Below are 19876 nucleotides of genomic sequence, written 5' to 3' on the forward strand. Positions count from 1 at the left end.
CTAGAATTTGATTTTGAAAGGCATTAAGATTGTCGCTTCATGTATTGTTACTCTTAACTACAAGATATTACTGATGTGGAAGTGTTGTTAAGTACATTATTCAAGCAAGGATTGGGCTTTGTTTCTTCTTTATTTCCACAGCTGTTTGTTGAAGAGGGAGACTGTCTCAAAGTTATCTACCTCACCAAATATTGATCAATGCTGTGAAGGCAGTACAACAGGGAGTTCGTCATCTGTGGAATATCTTTACAGAAGAGGTGAAGACATTTCTGGGAGTGATGACCTCGATGAAAAAGGGATCTCCTTTTCAGTCCAGAAGCAGCTAACTGAAAAACAAAAAACATCTTCATTTGGAAATATAAAAGGAGCAGAAAGAGACTCTAATGATTCAGGTATCATGGCTTATATCAATAAAAATGATCAAAAAATTGAGAAGTTGGATAGCAACCCAGGGCAAGCTGGATCTCAAAACCAGGCCTCTACAGTCTCCTCTCCTCATCTTTTTAAGGAGAAAGATGAGCCTGAAACCTTTATTACAGGGACAAGAATGACAACAGCAAAGGTGCTAGGAGATTTAACTCACCGTGCAAGTAGAAATCTAGAACAAAATAGAGCTCAGGTATCTGATAAAAAGACTACAATGGATATCAATGGAAAAGGCCACAGTTCTTCTCCGGAAAACTTTCCTAAAGAAATGAAGAAAACAGTGTGTGGAAACCCACCATCAGTGCATCTAAACCAAACGGCCAAGAACTGGAAGAGCGCGCCAAACTCAGCCTTGCCAAGTCATGAGAAATCATCAGTGGAACAGCAAGAATTTCTGATGGTGGCAACATCAGTAGGAAATCTCACTAAAATGAACACACAGGCACCACTCTCTTACGTTGAAAAAAAGTGGCACAGTGCTGAGATGCTAAGTGCTGGAGGGTCCAGAACAGCCACAGATGTGCTGGGGAACTGGCAAGAGGATGATGAAAATGAGATTTCTGATACTGACAGTTCCTTTTCTGTAGATTCTCTCTCCTGCGCTTATGCAAAAGCTTTCACAGAGAAACTGAAACAAGAAGATTTTGACAGAAATAAAATTCTTGCCAACCCAGAAGATTCGGAGAGCGATGACAGTCAAATGTCACAAGACTCTCTGGTAGAAAAGGAAAATAAAGCCAAAAAGCAGAATAAAAACCGATTTCACAGATCAAAGGCCCACCATGAGCCATCTAAACTTTACAAAAGCAGAACTGATCACCATATCTCATCTTTGGTGACATCATATGCATCTCGTAGGAGACTGGGAAAACCTGAAAGAAGCTTTTCTCTGGATAGCTTAGCTGATGGAGAAGAGATGCCAGCAGAAGATCCGGTAGAAGAATCCAAATCCGATTCATCTGATGAAGTGCCAGCAGAGATTTTTTGGAAGTTACAAGCTCCTAGATCACCAACTATACAGACTGAGGAAGACCAAGAGTCCAAGACCTGTGACAGAGATACAGAAGGGACAAATTATGATCTGAAGCTGAGCAGTTCCTTTTATTTGGACACTAAACCACAACCTGCTTCCAGTAATGCTTGCAAGCAGCTGCTGAAGGGGACAAAAGTCTCTTTTGTAGAACAGGAAAGGTCTCTTGATAGAAGATTGTATTATGCAAGTGGAAATCCTTTGCTTACTACTGATGCGTGGTCTTCCTGTGACTCAAAGGTTGACATCAGCAGCCCCAGAATAACAGCACCTCCCTCCCATGAAAATTTGGAATTTCAAGAAGCTCGTCTGTGCTCTTTGAGCAAACCAGAGCTTTGGCTGAAGAAAGATGATCTAAAGCAGTCAGCTGCTGAAGTTTCTTTTGTTTCTGGCTCTAAGCAGATACACAGCATTACTCATTTATCACATTGTATAAACAAAATAGACACAGTTTTCTCCTCTCACACATCGGAAGTACCTTTACCTGAAACAACAACAACTGCAAGCAGAGTTTCTGAGAGTGGATCATTAAATAAGGTTCTTAAGGGATGGACAAACTCTAATGAAGATTCTTCCTTGGAATCTGAAGATGCAATGTCCTCATTTGTTAGCTCAGTAGGACCAAGCCCTTCTTTTGTTCCTATTTCAGCAAAGCATAATTATTATGAACATTCAAGGTCAAATCGTCCTGAACAAGGACAACGTGACGAATTATCTACTTATAGGTCTACCACTGAATGCACACAAACATTCAGCTGTTTGGAAAGCACCTCCACTGCAGACTGCGTGTCACTGGTATCTAGGAAAGAGGAGAATTCTCTCCCCACAACTCATCCAGAGCTGCCAAAAGATCACAATCTGAAAAAAACACCTTTTGTTTCTGTGTTGCCTATGCACATTTTGGAGCAGAGAAATAGCTGTGTAGATGCAGATTTAGAAGATGAGTTCTTCAGAACTTTTGAAAAAGATGACCTCGATGATGACTACAATAACTTGATGACAAAATCAAGTATGACAGATTCAGGCAGCGGAAGTGCAGCTGTCAGTGCACCTGCTGCTGAATCTTCTACAGGACTTACTCATAATATGACCTCAACACAGACATCTGCAGTAAAACAAGTCCAATTTGGAAACCATGGGCAGCTTTTTCCAAGAAGGGAAATACCAACATGTTGTGATGAAGGTTTCTTTCTCAGTGACTTAACAAATAAGAACTACTCTCTAGTAAGCAGTTACAAGCTTCAGACGTTGGCTGGACAAGGAGCAGAATCAGCTGTTATGGTAGGTCTCCTCAGATCGGGCGAGACTAATTTGGAAACAATGCAAGAAACAGATTATGAACAAATATCTGCAGAAGAAGTAACAACAGAAACAGATTTTTCCTCACAGAAGACAACATATCGGCATAACCCTTTAGTTGTTGCTCACAGTGCAAGTTATGACCAATCTGCAACACCAATAGAGATGTCTCAAAAAGAGATTATCTGTATGGAAATTAGCACAGATAGCTTGGCAGAGATTGTGCCAGAGGTGCCTTCATTCAGAGATAATGAAGAATACGAACCAAAGGATGAAGACTTGTCTTCACTGAATCATTACGAATTCAAAAGCAAACCTGTTTCAAAAAACTATTCCCATGAACGTGCTCCAGGAGACAGTTGGGCAAGTTGCTTATCCCAACAACTTTCAGAAAATTCTACATTATGCATTGATAATATAAGAGAAGAAAGCAGAGAACACAGTGCCTTGAATTCTCAGGCTGTAGTTCAGAAAGAATTTTCATCCAAATATGAAAACTTCGTGGTAAATGAAGTAAGTTATCTCATAGTGAATGTAAATGGGAAAGACACTGAGTCCTTCCCTGCTGCTATTTGTGAGAATACAAATGGTTTTCTCCCAGAATCCAATTCAAACATATTTTACAGAGATTCAACAAAAGCTAATCTTTTTCAAAGTGCATCTGAGACTGAAAAGTATGATAAACTATTGGAGCATGTCACAATAGTGCAAGGAGATTGTGATGCTACATCTAATCTTACTGTGGAAGTCAGTGCCACAGAAAGTTCTTCTGATTTACATTCTGGCTGCCTTTGCACAGCATGCTCTTCAAAATCAACAGGGCAGAAAAGCAGTACGCATAAGACAACCGACATTTCTGTGGAATTTGATGCAACCATTCTCTTGGAAACAGAAATACAGAACAAGTCTTTACTTGAATCAAGAGAAGAGAAAGAAGCTTTTTTTGAAAGTGATTGCCCAGAGGATATCTTGCTTGTTGATGATGATGTAAACTCAGAGTCAGAAGGAGTGTTTGAATACAACACAAAAACATCAGCTACTATTTCTAGAGAGGAGAGTCCATATATAAATAAAGAATCCAAATTTTTAAGAAACCCAGAAACCAATCCAGAAGAAACTATGGTCCCTTGTCAGAATACAAAAACAAACACTGATGAAGAAATAACAAAATTAATCAATAGTGCAGTCAACTTAGAAAAAAATGACTTGGGAATTAAATCCAGACAGATTGAAAGTTTACCTGATTACCCAGCAGCCAAAGTCCAAAGTGTAACTGAAGACAGGAGTGGAGAGGATTTTAAAGGCATTAGTCTATCTCAGAATCCAAATAAACCTATTGATACTGTAGCTTGTAAAGTTCAATGTGAGTTATATACAAATCTCTGCCTGACAAATGAAGAGGTGGAGAAAAATGAACTGCAGGTAGCCAGCACCAGAGTCGAACACTCTCAGGTCTCAAAAGCACTTGTGCATTCTGGCAGCCGACTTGAAACGAGCAGCTTTTGCCAGAAAGAAAAAAGTGAGAAAATAGAAATAGCTGTTTATTCACCAGAGTTTTCTGTTGCTTCCAAAACCACTCCTTCAGCTGTGTGTTCCCATACAACAGATATTACTCAGAATACTTCAGGCTTCCTTGATACTTGTGAGGGGCTTTTACAGGTGAGCAGAACAATAGAAAATGTGTTTAATTCAGAGGATGTAGCTGCAACAGTATTAATCACAAGTAGGCAAGGAAACATTTTAGCAAAATCTGAAATTGAAAGACAAGTAAATTCTAGCAATTTAATTGAAAATTGTGTACCAAACTGTTTGCCCCAGGAAGACAAGGCTAATGAATGTGAAGTGACTGAGAGTGAAGAACAAATTATCATGAAAAACGCTGATGGGTTGATTATTACGAGGCAAGAGGTCATACATGCAGATGAAAATGTTTTATTTACTGAGGAGTCTCCAACTCTACATCAGATGTGTTCTGACAGAGATGACACAGAGGAAATTTTAAATCAATTTAAGCTCCCTGAGAGATACCTGACAGCTTCAGGACTAGAACAGAATATACTGTTAGAAGGTGATTCGAGATACCATGATCCTACTGAAATGAGTGAAGATGGTGGCTCAGTGGACTCTGTTATAGATACAAGAAATGCAGTCATGAAAAGTGTCGATGCAGATGAATATTCAGTTGATGATAGTACCGGTATTGACCAATACAGAATTGAACAAGAATTTAAAAGTCTCCACATTAAAGAGGACAGCCATACGTATATGAGTTGCTTTATGCAATACCCTGAGCATGGCACTTCAGAAAACTTGAATGTAAGTATTGTTAAAAAAAGATCTGATATTTGTGAATTGGATCCAGTAGATTCCAGAGTTGAGGAGGAGAAAGTGCATTTGATGAATCTAGTACAAATGACCAAAACAGATAAAGAAAAGCAGATGTTTGTCAACAACACAGAGGAGGTAGAACTTATCATTTTACAAAACCTGAATGAACTATTCCCTGAAAACAAAGACAGCTGCCAAATGACACATGATAACAGCAGATTAAATGAAATCTTAAAAGAAAGCCAGTGGGTGTCTACCAGCTTTTCTAGCAATAATGAAGATATCAGCAAGCAACAAAATCCACCAGCAACACTGAAGTCTGCTGAAAAAAACCAAGAAAATTCACTTGAAGATTCCCCACACCAGTCTGTAAATCACCTTTTGTATCTTGGAGTAAGTGATGATTCCCATCTTGTTCAAGATGTTCCCACTGCATTGAAAGCATGTACAAAACCGTCTAACAGCAGTGTTGAAACTGGAGCTGTTCTGCCGTACTATGAAACACTAATGGAGAGTGAGGTCTGTGTTAGTACGCCTGTTGCAGTCAACAAAATGGGAGAAGGCAAATATCTTTCTGATAAAATGCAAAGCAAGAATGTAGCTTTTCTGCAAACCAGAACCACACAGGACAAGCAGGAGGAAGAATCCTTTGTATTTAACAATGCACCAGATGATGCTGTATCTGGGCAACGTGTCAATGAGAAAGGCTCTGCCACTCCCTACGGTGCAGGCTGTCCTGAGTCTGAAACTGTTGTACTTCAGCAAGGGGCCAAAGGAAACTCATTTTCCTTGGAAAAATTAGGTTCTTCTGAAGATGTAATTCAGGATGTTAAAAAGGCTTATGAAGAACACAGTGTGGATTTAATGGTTAATAAACTATTGAAAGACTGCCTTAATTCCGTAGAAGATACAGCTCAAGAGGAAGAGGGTACCATTGTGCCTGATTCACTGCTCTTGGATAATTCAAACCTGCTTTCTTCTTCAGAGAAAGAAGTGATAGAAGATACAAGGGGGGAAAAAATGCCTTCTTTACTAGAAATCTCTTCACAAAAAATGTTTCACAATATTAATACAACTCAGAAAGTACTTCACTCAGGGAGTTTATCACAGCATGATGAGAAGGAGAAATTTTTAAGCACAAGCTATACTACAACAAACAGTAAAAATGAAAATGCAAAGTTTCCTGGTGTAGCTGGATATCAGCATGAACCCAGAGAAAATCAGGGACATGGGACTTCTGAAAAGCGCTGCATAGACCAACCGGGCAGCACTGTGTCTGAGAACACTTCAACCCTTTCAGAAGGCCTGAACAAGTCTCCATGGGAAAATCCACAATATAGGAAAGAGTTTCTAAATTGTAAGAGGAACTTGGACACTTCTGAACATTCTCCTAGTCTCCTGAATTGTCCGGCATCATCTGCAGATGTTTTGATTGCCAGTAATGGAGACAAAGGTAAAAACAATGCTGTTTTCTCTGAAGAAACAAAGTACTTTGAAAGTGAATCATCTGACTTAAGTGTATCTGTAACTTTTCCTGATGTTTCTCAAAAAGGAGACGACAGGAAAAATAATTCTGCAATTGCAGAGGCCGCATATGCTCAGAACAATAAACTCCCTGAAAAAGTTGTGGGAATAGATCAAAAGGAGAAAATAATTCAAGGTTCTTTCCAGAATTGCAATGACATAAAAGATAATAACATTCATGAGTACTCAGAATGCTACAGTAATGCTTCTAGTGTGACTGTACCAGAATTGGGCTCGCTCGCTTTTCAGAGCCGAGAGCAGACTGGCAGTAAAGAATCAAGGTCTCTTCCTTCCTACTTTGCAGAAGATGCTCCAACTGATATACCATTTCAAAGCTCCAAGAACTTCAGTGCTTTTGACACTTCTTGTTTACTTGATGATTCAAAATCTCTAATATTTACTCAGCTTGAGGACTCACTTCAAGACACTTTTTTGATGGAACAAGTGTCCTCCAGTTCTGCAGATGCGTGCTCTGTAAAAGATTTTCCCCAAGCATTTTCAAGTGTCAATCACCCGTCCTTAACACCATTTTCAGAATCTTCTTTAACTGCAGATACAGGCCATGGTGAAACTGGCACATACGATATTTCACGTACAAGTATATTGAAACATTCTCCATTTGCTGTTTTGCAAATACAGGACACTCAGTCTGATAAGGCTGTGGTATTCGATGAGCCGATACATCCTTCAGGAAGTATTTTACTTTCTCTCGCAAAAGAAAACAGGCATTGTCCAGTATCAGACACAGACTCTATTTCATATAAAAATTCTGCTGTAGATGGGGAATCTGTATATGGAAGTAATCATAAAAAGTTTGACAATGATATGAAAGTTGATCGGCACCACTGGGGTGAAATTCCACCGCAAGAAGCTTGCACAGAACACATAGAGAAAGTACGAAATGATGATTCTCTTTTATTACCGTCATTACCTTTTTGGGATGGTGGAAGGGCAATTCTTGCTAAAGAGGGACAAATAAGAAAAATACCTAACAGAAATGAGGTAGAACTGCATTCAAATACTGAAACCGAACATTTTGCAGTAAAGACAGAGCAGAGACAACCGTTAAGTAGAGAACCTGTTGAAAAGCAAACTAGTGTATCCTCAAATTCTGCAAATGAATTAGTAGGCTCAGAAGTTACAGTATTGGAAAATCTGTATCCAGGAGATGTTGATGTGGATCCTGAACACACCTGCAATTCATTTAGTCCAGCATATCCCACATACAGCAGAAGCACAGATCCCAGACGATTGTATCACGCTGTCTTGAGTTTTGAAAAAAACCCTGCAGGTCTGCAAGATAATTGTCAGTATGTGTCTACAGGTGAACAGATAGAACAGGTGCCAGATAGAACAAATACAGATGGTAGAAAAGAGATTTTACTTTACAAAAATAATACAGGTTCAAGGGTTGATACGCCTGCTGGTGATGCTGATGCAGACAGTTGTTCAACAACGGGAGATGCCCTAATGAGGAATAAGACTCTGAAATCAGAAAGAGTAAAGTTTTCTGTAATGAATAACGAAAGCACCTCTGTAAAGTTTTTGCCAGAAAACTGTGATTTGCCTCCTCAAGAATCCAAATTGGTGCAATTCAGGAGCAAAAGATCATATTCTACTACGCAGAATACAAAGAGCTGTAAACAAAGTGAACAGAGACCTTATTTACAAAGTCACAGACTATCAGCCCCAGCTATTGCTGTCTTCTCTGATATAGAATATGCTTTGGAAGCTTCATCTAAGGCAGATCCTTTGTTATATTCTGCATCTAAATCACTACAAGATTTAAATATGAGTGTAGAACCTCCATCACCAACTGAAGATGATCTTCATGGAGTTGAAAGATTTTCAAAGCAGGAATCAAAGAACTTTCTACAAGTTAAATCTAAAGCCAGATTTCAGCAAAGAATGGCACAAACTAAGAAGCTTGTAAACTGCGATCCCAAATACTTACAAAATTTTGCAGCAAGAACCCAAAGCAGACAGTCTTTAAAAGACTCTACTACTCAATCTCCATCATCCTTACTGCACACAGGTCACAGTTCTGTGGGTGCAGAAGCAAATGTCCATTCCAAGAGTAGCTCTGTAGCTCAGTGTAGTGAAGGGAAAGTTGAAGAAGCTGGATACCAGCCAGAAACGGATTTATTTTTGCAAGACAATAAAGATGCAATGCATTTTAGTTCAAGTGATATCAACCCATATATTCATCCCTGGCAGCAAGATGGATCGTGCAAGATTGGCTGGAAACAGTATGTTTTTGGAAGTGCAAGTGATGTCTCTTGCAATCAAATTCCTTTGAACCTGGAAAATCGTGAAGTTATGAGATGTTCCAGTGTAGACAATGGATTGAATTCTCAAAATTCTCCTTTTCACTCTCATCTCAGTTCGTATGCTACAGCAAAAGTTTTATCGAGCACTTTAAGCAGCATTGAAGGTCTTCAAGGATGGGACAGTGTTGAACAAGATTTTCAGTCTGCATGCTCAAGTGACAATACCAAGCAGTATAGCAACATATGTAGTGAAACACTGGAAACTAATCCAGGAAATAACACCGCTGAATTTGAGAATCCTTCTGCACAACCTGGTAACTGTTCAATGCAGGTTGATGAAATTGTACTATTATATCCTTCTGAGTCTGAAAGGTCTTCCAAAAAACTACAGGGGATGACACGTGAGCAAGGAACACAAACAGCAACTACAGGAAGGTATAAAAGGCAGAGAAGACATCAGAGAAGCTATACGGATGTTTCTACAAGAAAGCAGGAAACAAACAGAGATTTATTTCATCAACCTTCTTCTTGGACAAGTATGCAGAACCTGTCCATGCATCTGTCACAGCTTCTTCAGAACACTTCTGAGCTGTTGGGAAACCTCTCCCAACGGAGTATTCTAGATAACGAGAAGAATACCAAAATCAACCAAAGAGGAACTGAAGAGGCTGTAAAGGCTACTAGATCAGATAGCTGCACTCAGACTACAGCAGATGTAGGCACTCAAACTGAGATTTTGGAAGAACCTCAAAGCAAACATGAAGAAAAAAAAGTGGAGGCAAAAATGGAAAATGAATTGAGGGCAGCTCAGGCAGTAAACGTCGATTGGAAAGAAACAGGTGCAGGTGCAGTAGGCAAGTCTCCCAAAAGGAAAGAGGAAATGCTGTCTCTTGAAGAAAGAACACAAGAACAGACAGAGATGAGAAATCTGGGAAATCCGGACTTCCATGACAGTCTTGACAGCATTTTGGAAGACTCCTTTATGCATCTTCCTCTCTTACCCAGAACCTCCACTCCTATCTTAGATTTTCAAAAAACATCATTAAATGCACAGCAGAATGTTGCTTTTGCTAGTACCAGAGTTTCATCTGTCACATCATCTTTGCCGAGTTCAGGGCAAGATGGTTCTTCATGCACTGTAGTTAGCAGCCCTACTAATAGCACCTCTCCGTCTCCAGCATCTTGCGCTCAGGATAAAAGAAGTGTCAATGAACTAGAGGTTCCAGCAGAAAGAAAATTTTGTTACAAAAACACCCTGCTAGTCGACAGGGCCTCTTCCCCTATTCTTACTCTTAGCGCGAGTCCCAGCAGCCAGAGTGCTTTTAGTAAGTCTGTCTGCCCTGTTAAGGAACCTCTTGGATATTCCAGTGATGCTTCAAGTCCCCTTCACAACCAGAGAAAGCAGAGGGCAGGTCCACAGTCCAGCATGCAACCTCATGTGGACAATTTTTCACAGACAGAAACAGACAGTGAATCTAGCGCTTCTAGAGAACATGAGGGCATAAGAAAGAAATCTGGAAGTTTCTCAGATAAGAAAGCATCCAAAGAGCTTTTACGACAGGATGGTTCAAAAGTCTTGGGACAACAGCATAGACTCACGGTTGACACCCGCACTACCATTTGTGCAAAACGACTGTATCACTCTAGCAGTATGTTGGAGGTGTCGGGCCACAGGGAAGTTTTAGCAGGTGATCTCGGAGACGGCAGTCCACTGGCAGGTTCGCTTCGTTGTATGTATGTCATGAGGGGAGGGAGAGGTTCTTCAGCTGGAATCGGACATGAAAAATATGTTGGTAATTCTGATACTGCTTTGATTCATAACTACTCGCCTCTAAATGCTGACTTACTTTTTAATCAAAAAATGAGTGCCACTTGTTCAGGTAAGACAAATGCTGGTGTGACCTCGGAACCTCTGGTAGAAGCATCTTCTCTACAATTTCATGATTTCTTCTGGAAAAATGAAAACAGCTGCCCTCTCCCGCTCTCTGATGTGAGCGATGTGCAAACTTCCTTCCAAGATGACAATACAGATTCTGTCACTGAAAGCGAATGTGACACTGAAATTCCTCTCAACAAAAATACTACTTTTGCAAAGCCTTACAGGCCTCGGAGCTACAGTCTCCGTGACTTACCCATACACAATAAATTTAGCAACTGGTGTGGTGTTAAGGGCAGCCCTCCTCCTTCATTACTCAGCTTGAGTGGCAGTGTGACTGATTTACGAAGTCAGGCAGAAAAGAAACCTAGAAGCACACGAGCAACAAAAATGGAAGGGAAATCCCAGCTTTGTGACAGCAGGAGCCAAGAGATTGAGAGACTTCAGCGAGAGCGTGCTCAGATCATGTCTGGCATTCACCTGGATCTGCATCAGCATCCCCTCAGTGTGGAACTGACCGAAGCAAAGCTCAGTTATGGCATCGGGGAAACAGACGCCCTGCTGAGGGTCCTTCAGAGCGGAACTGCAGATGACCTGGTGGCGATTCCAGTGAAGCAGCAACTTTATGAAAGGTAAATTACTTAAAGTCGTGTTGTATTAAGTATTTTGAATGCACCTCATGTACACTTCATGTAGCATAAATAACATTTAGTAATGAGCACTTAGTCGCACTGAGTGAACTATATGTGAAGAGGTACAGTATTAATCTTATTTTATATACAGTTAATTAATGCATTTAGGATGAAATTTTGGGGTTACTTCAAGAAAACAGGGAAAAGTCAAGAAAACAGGGAAAAGTATAAGACGCAGAGTAATTCAAATCTAGTGTCACCCCAATTTTAAAGTTTCTGGCAGCTATGAGGGTGACTGTGTGTACCTGGTGATTATGGGAATATATTTCATTGACTTACTGCCATGTAAAAATAATTGATACATCCTATTTATGGGAATATCTCATTCATGCTTTTGTGAATAAATGCTGCTGTTGTAAAAATGCTGAATACGTAAAATCAAATTTTAAAACCCTATAAAATTACAAAATAAATTACGAAAAATCAAGATCCTAGATTCTTGTGATTGGATTACAGGACTCAGTTTAGGAAGCTATTGTAACTAAAAAAAAATTTAGGAGTAGCTGCGTTAGTCTCCATCCTTAATTTGCCTCTCAGCCATTACAAGCAGTAACTGAGACCCTCTTGTGCGTTTCCTACTGTTATAAAAACAATGGAGTTTTAGAATTTCTGGATCATCTGTCAGGATGTGGCTAAAGGGATATTTGCAAGGGGGGTGTATGGTATTAGATTCCTATAAATTTTACATTACAAAGCTACATAATATTTAAGTGTTTTTTTTTAAAAAAACAGAAAATGTAACTTTGCAGGGTGCATTTTGTCGCTCTAATTATGTTTCCCTAACAGACACATGAGAACTATTGAAACTCTGAGGAAGGAAAGAGAAAAAAGGCTGCAAAGATACCAAAGAAGCCGAAGTCTGAGTCCTCAAAAGCATTTGAATCTGCTGCAGACGCTGGATGCAAGTCAGAGGGATCTAGATCTCCCCAGCAGACGCCGAGAATATCTGCAACAACTGAGAAGAGATGTGGTGGAAAATACCAGGTAGGGCATTCGAAACCTCTCTTTTGGCCTGTTGTCCTTTAACAGTGTTAACTATGGGTGCACATTAACGGTTCTTACAGGCATCTAAGACTTCTGTAGCAGAATTCTGCTTCTCAATGTGGAAGTGTTGTACTTTGGGATAGACAGTGCTTTCAGCAAACGTGTGCCTGATTTTAGAAAATTCATTAAAATCTTCCATCTAGTTTATTTCAGTCCATAACAAGTGTCTAATTTATTTTATGTGTATGGTGTATGGGGACAGCCAGGTATTCAGTCTTGACTCATTGCAGACCAATCTGTCTTCTTACTCCTTCAGTAACTTAAAAGCCACATGAAATAGTTACGTTTCATGTTAAATATCAAAAAAGTTCTGCAACTCTTCACCATTTAGAATCTGAGTTTCTCGTCCCCCACCGTATCCCCTAAATGACTTTTTCTTCCTTTGAGTATGTGAGGAGACAGTTATTTTCCCAACACAATTATTTTGCATGTGATATGCCAAAGTGGTAGCCTTAGATCATATGGAGAGCTGACTCTCCTCCAGCGGTTGCACTGGTTTCTGTCTCAGTGGTAAACTGGGCTTACAAACTGAGTAATTTTTCAAGGAGAATGTCCATGCAGCCTTTAGTGAGCAAAGAGAAACTTTCTGGAGGCTAATGTGGTGGGGTTTAATTGCTTTTCTGGCAAATTTTCCTGTTTCATGTTGAAAGATGATTTTCTTGTGGTATTTTGTCAGGTGACCCGATTTCAAGTAATTATGTATGTTTCCCCCCTCTTACCCATCCTTACAGAGTTCAAGAACCAAAAAGAAGGAGCATTCAGCATCCTTCAGACATTGAACTGCTGCTCCGAGACTACCAGAGGGCACGAGAGGAAACCAAAACTGAAATTGCACGAGCTAGGGACAAACTTCGGGAGAGAGCTGAGCAAGAAAAAAGACGTATACGGGAGCAAATATTTTCTCAGTTACAGAAGGTGAGCATTACAGAGGAAACCGTTAGGCATTATTCACATCAATGCATTTTTTTAAAAGAAACTTTTCCATGGCTAAATAATTCTCCTGTTTGATACAAGTCAGTATAAAAGCCCAAAGAAATAAATGCAAATTTGTGCTTAAAAAAAATCTCAGTAATACTGAACTGATACTGCTCATGCTTCTGAACTACGTCTTCCTGAAGCCACATTTTATGTACAAGAAACTCCTAATGTTTTCTCATTGAATTGAGCTGACACAGCCATCCTGTGGGGCATCTGCCCACTCTACGGAAGAGTTTTGCTATGGTAAACTGAACTTATTTTAGTACGTACTTAAACACAAAGGCCTTTATTCTTTTCTTTTTTCTGTTTCTCTTTTTAGATTGTCCTCCATGTGTGTATCTGTCCTGTACTTTTGGTTTTTTTTCTTCTGCGCTTTGTTACCCATCTTGCAGTGCCCAAGTGTGTGCATTTTTCTCCCTGCTGCAAGGAAAACACCTTCTTAGGATGTGTCTGTTCTGCCCAGTTTCTGACTGTACTTTTACGCAGTAACCTTTGTCATTGCCCAACGACGCAGCTTCAATCGTAGCTGCAGACCTCCTCTCCTCCCCATACATGCCTATCTGGCGAGAAATGTGGTGAACTCTCATTTTGTTGCTCTGCACCCTTTAAGGTACTTTGAATTCAGGCACCTCCACTGGATGACTGGATCTTACCACATCTGCTGCCATATTTCTCTTGTGAAATGTAGATGTACTTCACCTGACTTGGACAACCAAACTTAAAACTGCCTTTGACAGTATAAATAATCTTGAAGTTCTCAGTATTTTCTTAGTATGTAATTTTTATGCCATCTTCTGGGCTGGCATTGAGTAGTTGCATTGGTTAAAGTAAAATCTTTAATGACATCTGACTAGCAATTAAGTCAGGGGCTACTGAAGAAGTAGGTAAAAAAAGCAACAAATGGGACTGAAGAGATTGATTTTTTTATTATTATTTTTTTTAAACTTATTTTTCCCCTTAAAAACATCGTAGCATCGGTTTGATAGTCTGGACTCTCATATGTGAATAACAGCAACAGCAGAAGCTGCATTTTCCCAAGTGCCAAGTTTCACCGGGTGATTTGCTCTATGACTTAGATATTCTTAGTCTTTCAAATGAGCCCACCTATTTAATACTTCCTGTATGGCAACAGGTTTTGTGCTGTCATCGCTCCTTGAAAGAAACTGGACTTCTTTAGATTACTCCTCTTCCATCTTTCAGTGTTGTTATTGTTGCTTTGACAGCTGTTGTGCAGGGTTAAGTTTTGTGTGTTTTTTTTGTTTGTAATACTGTGATACCTATTCCAGGAAGAAGCAAGGCTGAAGACTCTTGCAAGTACAAGCACTTTATGTACAGACTCCAGCCTCAGCCTCTCCTCCGGCCCAACATCAGGTTACAATAGCAGTAACACTGCTACGTATACTGCAAGTAACCTCGGCAGCCAGGATGGACAGGTGAGAAACAGCTGGCCTGTGAGACTGATGTCTCCTGATGCTTCAGTAACAGAGAGAGAATGTAGGAACAGAAACCTCTTTTGAGATGGTTCATGTTGTGTCACAGCTATCAAGCAGGACAAGTTTGTGTCACTTCTACACAGAGGGGTGACATGGGGTGGAGGGAGCATTACTGTGTAATTGCAGAGGACAGTGACACTTATTTTTCTGAGTGGTTTGTTTGTTTTTTAAACTCATAGATAAAAACCAGATAGTGTTACTGTTGTCAGTAATGCCACTATCTGTCAACTGTTTCAGAAACAAGCAGCATTTTCTTGTGATAAACCAGAACCTGATGTTCTCGGTGTGCCTCCCTCAATGATGCATACATGGACTTTGTGTGTGTGTGAACGTGAACTTTCCTGAAGTTGATTTTTGGAGTGTGCACCTGTGCTATCTCCTCACACTTGGGTTGCTACATTTCCCGAGTCAAGGTATCATTTCATAACCCAGGGAAAGGCAAAGGGAGTCACCTTGTGATAAAGAGAAGCTTCCAACCTTGTAAGGCAGATTTGCTACGTAACATAACTTATTTTTCCCAGTTCACACCAAAAGCTCCCACTTCTGCTCTTTCTTAAACCAGGTTTCTTCTGGAAATGCCTTGCTTTCAAGAGATACACGAGGTCGTTCCGCTGTTAGAAATAGTCAGCTTTATGCATTAGAGCAACTACAGAAGGATTCAACGTTTGGTAAGTAAAACATACATCTGCTTATGTTTGAGTTGTATCTTAAAGCCTAATGAAATTTGTCATTTTTGCAAATCAAGATCTAATATTGGATGACCCTACCATTGCATGACTTCAGAAAAATACGGTCAACTAAGCAAGCCCTGGCTACCAGAATTTCTTGAAGAAGTAAATGGTGATTCGGTCCCTCTGAAGTTGGTCTTCTGATGTGGTAACATCCAAGTATGGTGTTGCGAGAGGACATGAGGATACTACTTTGAATGAACCAAGGAAGGGGGGTGGGGCTAAAGCTGCAATGAGTATAGGATTGTACATGCACGTTCTTATTTTTATTCTAAAGACTGACGTTGCTGCCTTCTTCTTTAGGTTATTTTATTAGGTTATATGTTGCAATAACTGTTGAACCTGAGTAATGCAAGATATAACTGCAGCGTAATTACCAATACACAGATTGTCTAGACAAGGGATATTTGCAGTCCTTCATCAGGACGAAGTGGATTGGGTGCTCCAGTGGAGGGTTTAAGTCCCTACAACCGCAGAATAGTGGTGGGTTACCTTTTTATTATTTTTTAATCCTCTATGGCTTTTTTGTTTCCTGCAGAAGCCAGCAGAATTCAGCCACCCCTTCCTTCGAATAGCATCAGCTGTAGGTTCACTCATGGATTAACTATTTCCGTCAGCTCCTCTTCAACAAAAGGATACCAAGATTTATCCAAACATATCTTGGCTAATGCTACCACGGAGGTAAGTAAATAAGCAGAGTTTTCACTTATTCCTGTACCTCCTACTGGAAGTTGTGGCAAAAACGGCTGGGACAAGCCTTGTTGTTCTACACTGCCAATAGTTACCCATTTGTCAGTTACAGAGAGAGCAGTTTTACATGGCAGGGGAAAGTGAGCTGCGCTGCAGTGGTGGGGTGACAGAGTGAGACTGCACGTTAGCTGGAACATCTTGAGTGAAGCTGGTGAAACTGCTGAACTCCTCCAGCGTCCAAGAATTCCTACAGTGCAGGTTTTACAGATCTGTGTACGACAAGATGCAAGTGTGTAGTCAGAAGGAAAGCATATCACTTTGTTATTTGGAGATACATGCTCCCCCCCATCTCCCATTTTCTCACAATAGCTTAGGCCGCTATACAGGCTTACGCTTATATATATATATATATATGCACACATATACATCTCTCCTCCTTCAGCAGAGACAATGACAGGCAAGTGGTCTGGCTGCTAATACTGAGGATTACTAGCACTGCAGAACTATTTATGGTAAAGCCAGCTTAGTAGTTTGAGTAGAAGACAGTGTAGCAGCATGTAAAAGCTGAACACAATCTATAGTTCGTACAACTCTCTCACCTGTACATTTGTCATTGTTTTCGAAGGTAATGGCTGCATGCTCTCATAACCTGAGGAATCTCTACTCATGCCAAGCAGCAGCTGGTTGGAAGTAAGTTTATGGCAGGTCTTTACAAGGGGAGGCATTTTTATGTACTTGGCCCTCTTGTGCGCAAACACCTTTCATTTGTCTTTGACAGATACCAATGTACAGAAAAAGAGGTGCTGGTTTACTACAAAGTTTTCCCTTCGGCAACGAGGCACGGGTTTCTGGGCGCAGGAGTGATAGAAAGACCTCTTCCTTCTGTGTGGGGACTCGTGAGAGATCCTGGCAAAAGGCATCTGTACGACAGGACTATCAACACAGCTCGAATACACAAGAAGGTAACCAGCCATATTCAGCTGGGTGAGTACCAACACAAACAACTGGCCGCCACCATTGTTACATACTTTCTTGGCTCAGGTTGTCAGCCGAGAAGAAATTTAGAGGGATCTTATTTAATTTCTTCAGATTTGAATAAACAATTTTGTTATTTAATATGGGAACTTAAGTTTTGCAAGACTTTTCCAAAGTAAGAATAATATTAAATGCATCTTGCTGCAGAAGTACAGCTGGAGACAGTGGTTTGAAAGTCAAAATAGAGCTTAAGTGGCTTGAAAAAGCATCTTAGTAACACATTAGAGCATATTAACTAGAGCTCTGCTCTTGGGCAACAAGAAGTCCAAATAAAATATGCATGTGCATTTAAGGGGTGGGAGAAAATTGTGACTAGTTGAAGCTGTCAAAGTCTAATTTTCCCCTCTTTGTTTTTGGGTGTTTTCTTCACAGTATATTTAGTGACCGATACCTCTCTGTGTTACCTGAAGCAACCCCGGGATTTCTGCTGCATTACTGTAGAAGCCAAAGAGGTAAAGTGAACATTGTCTCCAAAGCACAGAGCAGTCCCTGCTCTGAGCTCACAGTTCGAGGACAAAGGAGAGAAGGAAGGACAGTCTGCGCTCCTGTTTCCAGAAGTGACAGTGTAATAGGAAGACAAGCCCTGCTGATACGGCACAAGTGAATTATGTATAAAGCCCTCTTGTGACTGACAATTGTCAACCAAGCCCCATTAGGCAGTAACAGAAGTATTACACAGTATGTTCCAGTTACAAACGTGCAAGATTATGACAAAAAAAATTTTAATAAATAACATGAGAAATATTGTTTCTTATTAAAAAGAGCTCTTTAAGTAATATGAGAAATATGCCTCATGGCAAACAAAGAAAACATTAGTATACGCATAAATTTTTTTTTTCAAATTGTCATCTTTACACTTTGTCACATGCAGGAGAACCTGTCCGTCTTGGCTGTTCAGTCTGTCTATGATGCATCCATGCCCCACCCTTGTAAAGAAGTGGTGAGAGGGGAGATTTTGCCAAGTGCTTGGATACTGGAACCTGATGTAGTGAACGGCAGAGATATCACCAGAGTTATTTACATGGCACAGGTAAGAGTTTGCTGGATGTCCAACGGTGAATGCAAAAAGCTGTTACACATCAGAACACGTAAGAGCTGGCAAGTAAGTAAGTAACAAACAATACAATCCTTATGCTATGCTCCGTGAAGTTTATAAAGTGACCATAAAAGTCACCTCCACTTCACGCTGTTACCTAGCATCATGTACAGTACTGCAGGGAGAATCTTACTGGCACATGATCCTAAGTTTTTACAGCATCTAAAGCCGCTCCCTTGGATACCAAGACTCTTCTGTCAAGGTTTATTAGCAATTTCAGTTGCATTCGCACGTGGTGAGCCGGCATGGAGAGTCTTGTTTGCATTTTCATCTTGCTGTGGACACAAGAAGTCCAGCTCAGGTTGTGCCGTTTTCAAAATGCATGGAAATACTTATTGTTAACTTTTTCTAACTGAAGTCATTAATTCTTCACACTTAATAGACACAAAAGAGAAGTCACGATTAGGATTCCAGTTAAGAATAAGAAAATCCTGCCATTCATTTATTACAGATTCATCTGAAAAGTGGGCTCTCTGAGACAGTGGTACCAAGTCCTTAAAAACATCCAGAAGAGAATACTGTAATGTGTATAATTTATTTTAAAGTGCTCATCTGAGAGCTAAATGGCATTAGTCCTTTAAATATAACATTTGCTAAATTGTGTCTTAAAACCATGTTCTATATAGATAAGTTTAAATTATAGTAATTAGTATATGCATTTTAAAATTTTATATGCCTTTTATATCGCACTTTAGAATATTCATACACATTTTCAGTAATGCTGTATCTGTCTCGAACTAGTAATATTTAATCTGAGCTCAAACTCAAAAGCTGCATGGGTCATACCTGCTGAAAGTAACATCAAATAGCAAAGCTTTGAAAGTGTATGGAATATTGGGAAAGAAAAAATATAAACCACACAGTGATTGACAGCGCTGGGCTGTAAACTCCTTTTGTGCTTAATACACACTTGCACCATCAGAGCTATTCCCAGCTGGAGAAGTGTTTTGTTCAAAACCAGGCACAAACCCCCACCTGCGGCCTTTCTTTTGATTCCTGCAGGTGGATCTTGGTGCCCCGGCTATCCCCGCAAGGCTCCTGAGTTCCATTGCTAAGCGACAGCCTCTGGTGATTGCTCGACTGGCGCACTTCCTTGCTAGTTAGTGTTTGGTACAAAACTGGACACTTCGGAGCAGCTGAAAGTTCACAAAGAAGAGACACAAGCATCTGTAAGGGTAATGTAAAATGCTGGCTCATAAGACAGTCACAGCCAGGCCCCACTTGAGGAGCCCAGCTGCTAACCTTGGACTATACAAAAGTGGAGTCATTTTAGCTGAGGCTGCTAAGAAACCCAGCAAGTTTTATGGGGAACCTGTCCTCCCGGAGACAGCTGTGGAAAACCTCCACGGAACAGCAGGAAGGTATGC

The 19876-nt window shown here is 40.3% G+C and overlaps 1 protein-coding gene across 1 annotated transcript in view; it reads left to right on the top strand.

The window, feature by feature from the left end:
• STARD9 (StAR-related lipid transfer (START) domain containing 9) overlaps positions 1–19613 on the top strand; it is a 59855-nt gene extending 40242 nt beyond the window's left edge. The window contains exons 22-32 of the mRNA XM_009694667.1: positions 142–11385; positions 12232–12429; positions 13221–13404; positions 14754–14900; positions 15523–15628; positions 16227–16369; positions 17004–17068; positions 17157–17362; positions 17786–17865; positions 18285–18443; positions 19512–19613. Of these exons, the coding sequence (XP_009692969.1) occupies positions 142–11385; positions 12232–12429; positions 13221–13404; positions 14754–14900; positions 15523–15628; positions 16227–16369; positions 17004–17068; positions 17157–17362; positions 17786–17865; positions 18285–18443; positions 19512–19613 (12634 nt within the window). The remainder of the gene's footprint in view (positions 1–141; positions 11386–12231; positions 12430–13220; positions 13405–14753; positions 14901–15522; positions 15629–16226; positions 16370–17003; positions 17069–17156; positions 17363–17785; positions 17866–18284; positions 18444–19511) is intronic.
• Positions 19614–19876: the final 263 nt, after the last annotated feature.

The sequence above is a fragment of the Cariama cristata genome, unplaced genomic scaffold (genome assembly GCF_000690535.1).
Source record: "Cariama cristata isolate BGI_N322 unplaced genomic scaffold, ASM69053v1 scaffold13442, whole genome shotgun sequence".
Lineage (NCBI taxonomy): Eukaryota > Metazoa > Chordata > Aves > Cariamiformes > Cariamidae > Cariama > Cariama cristata.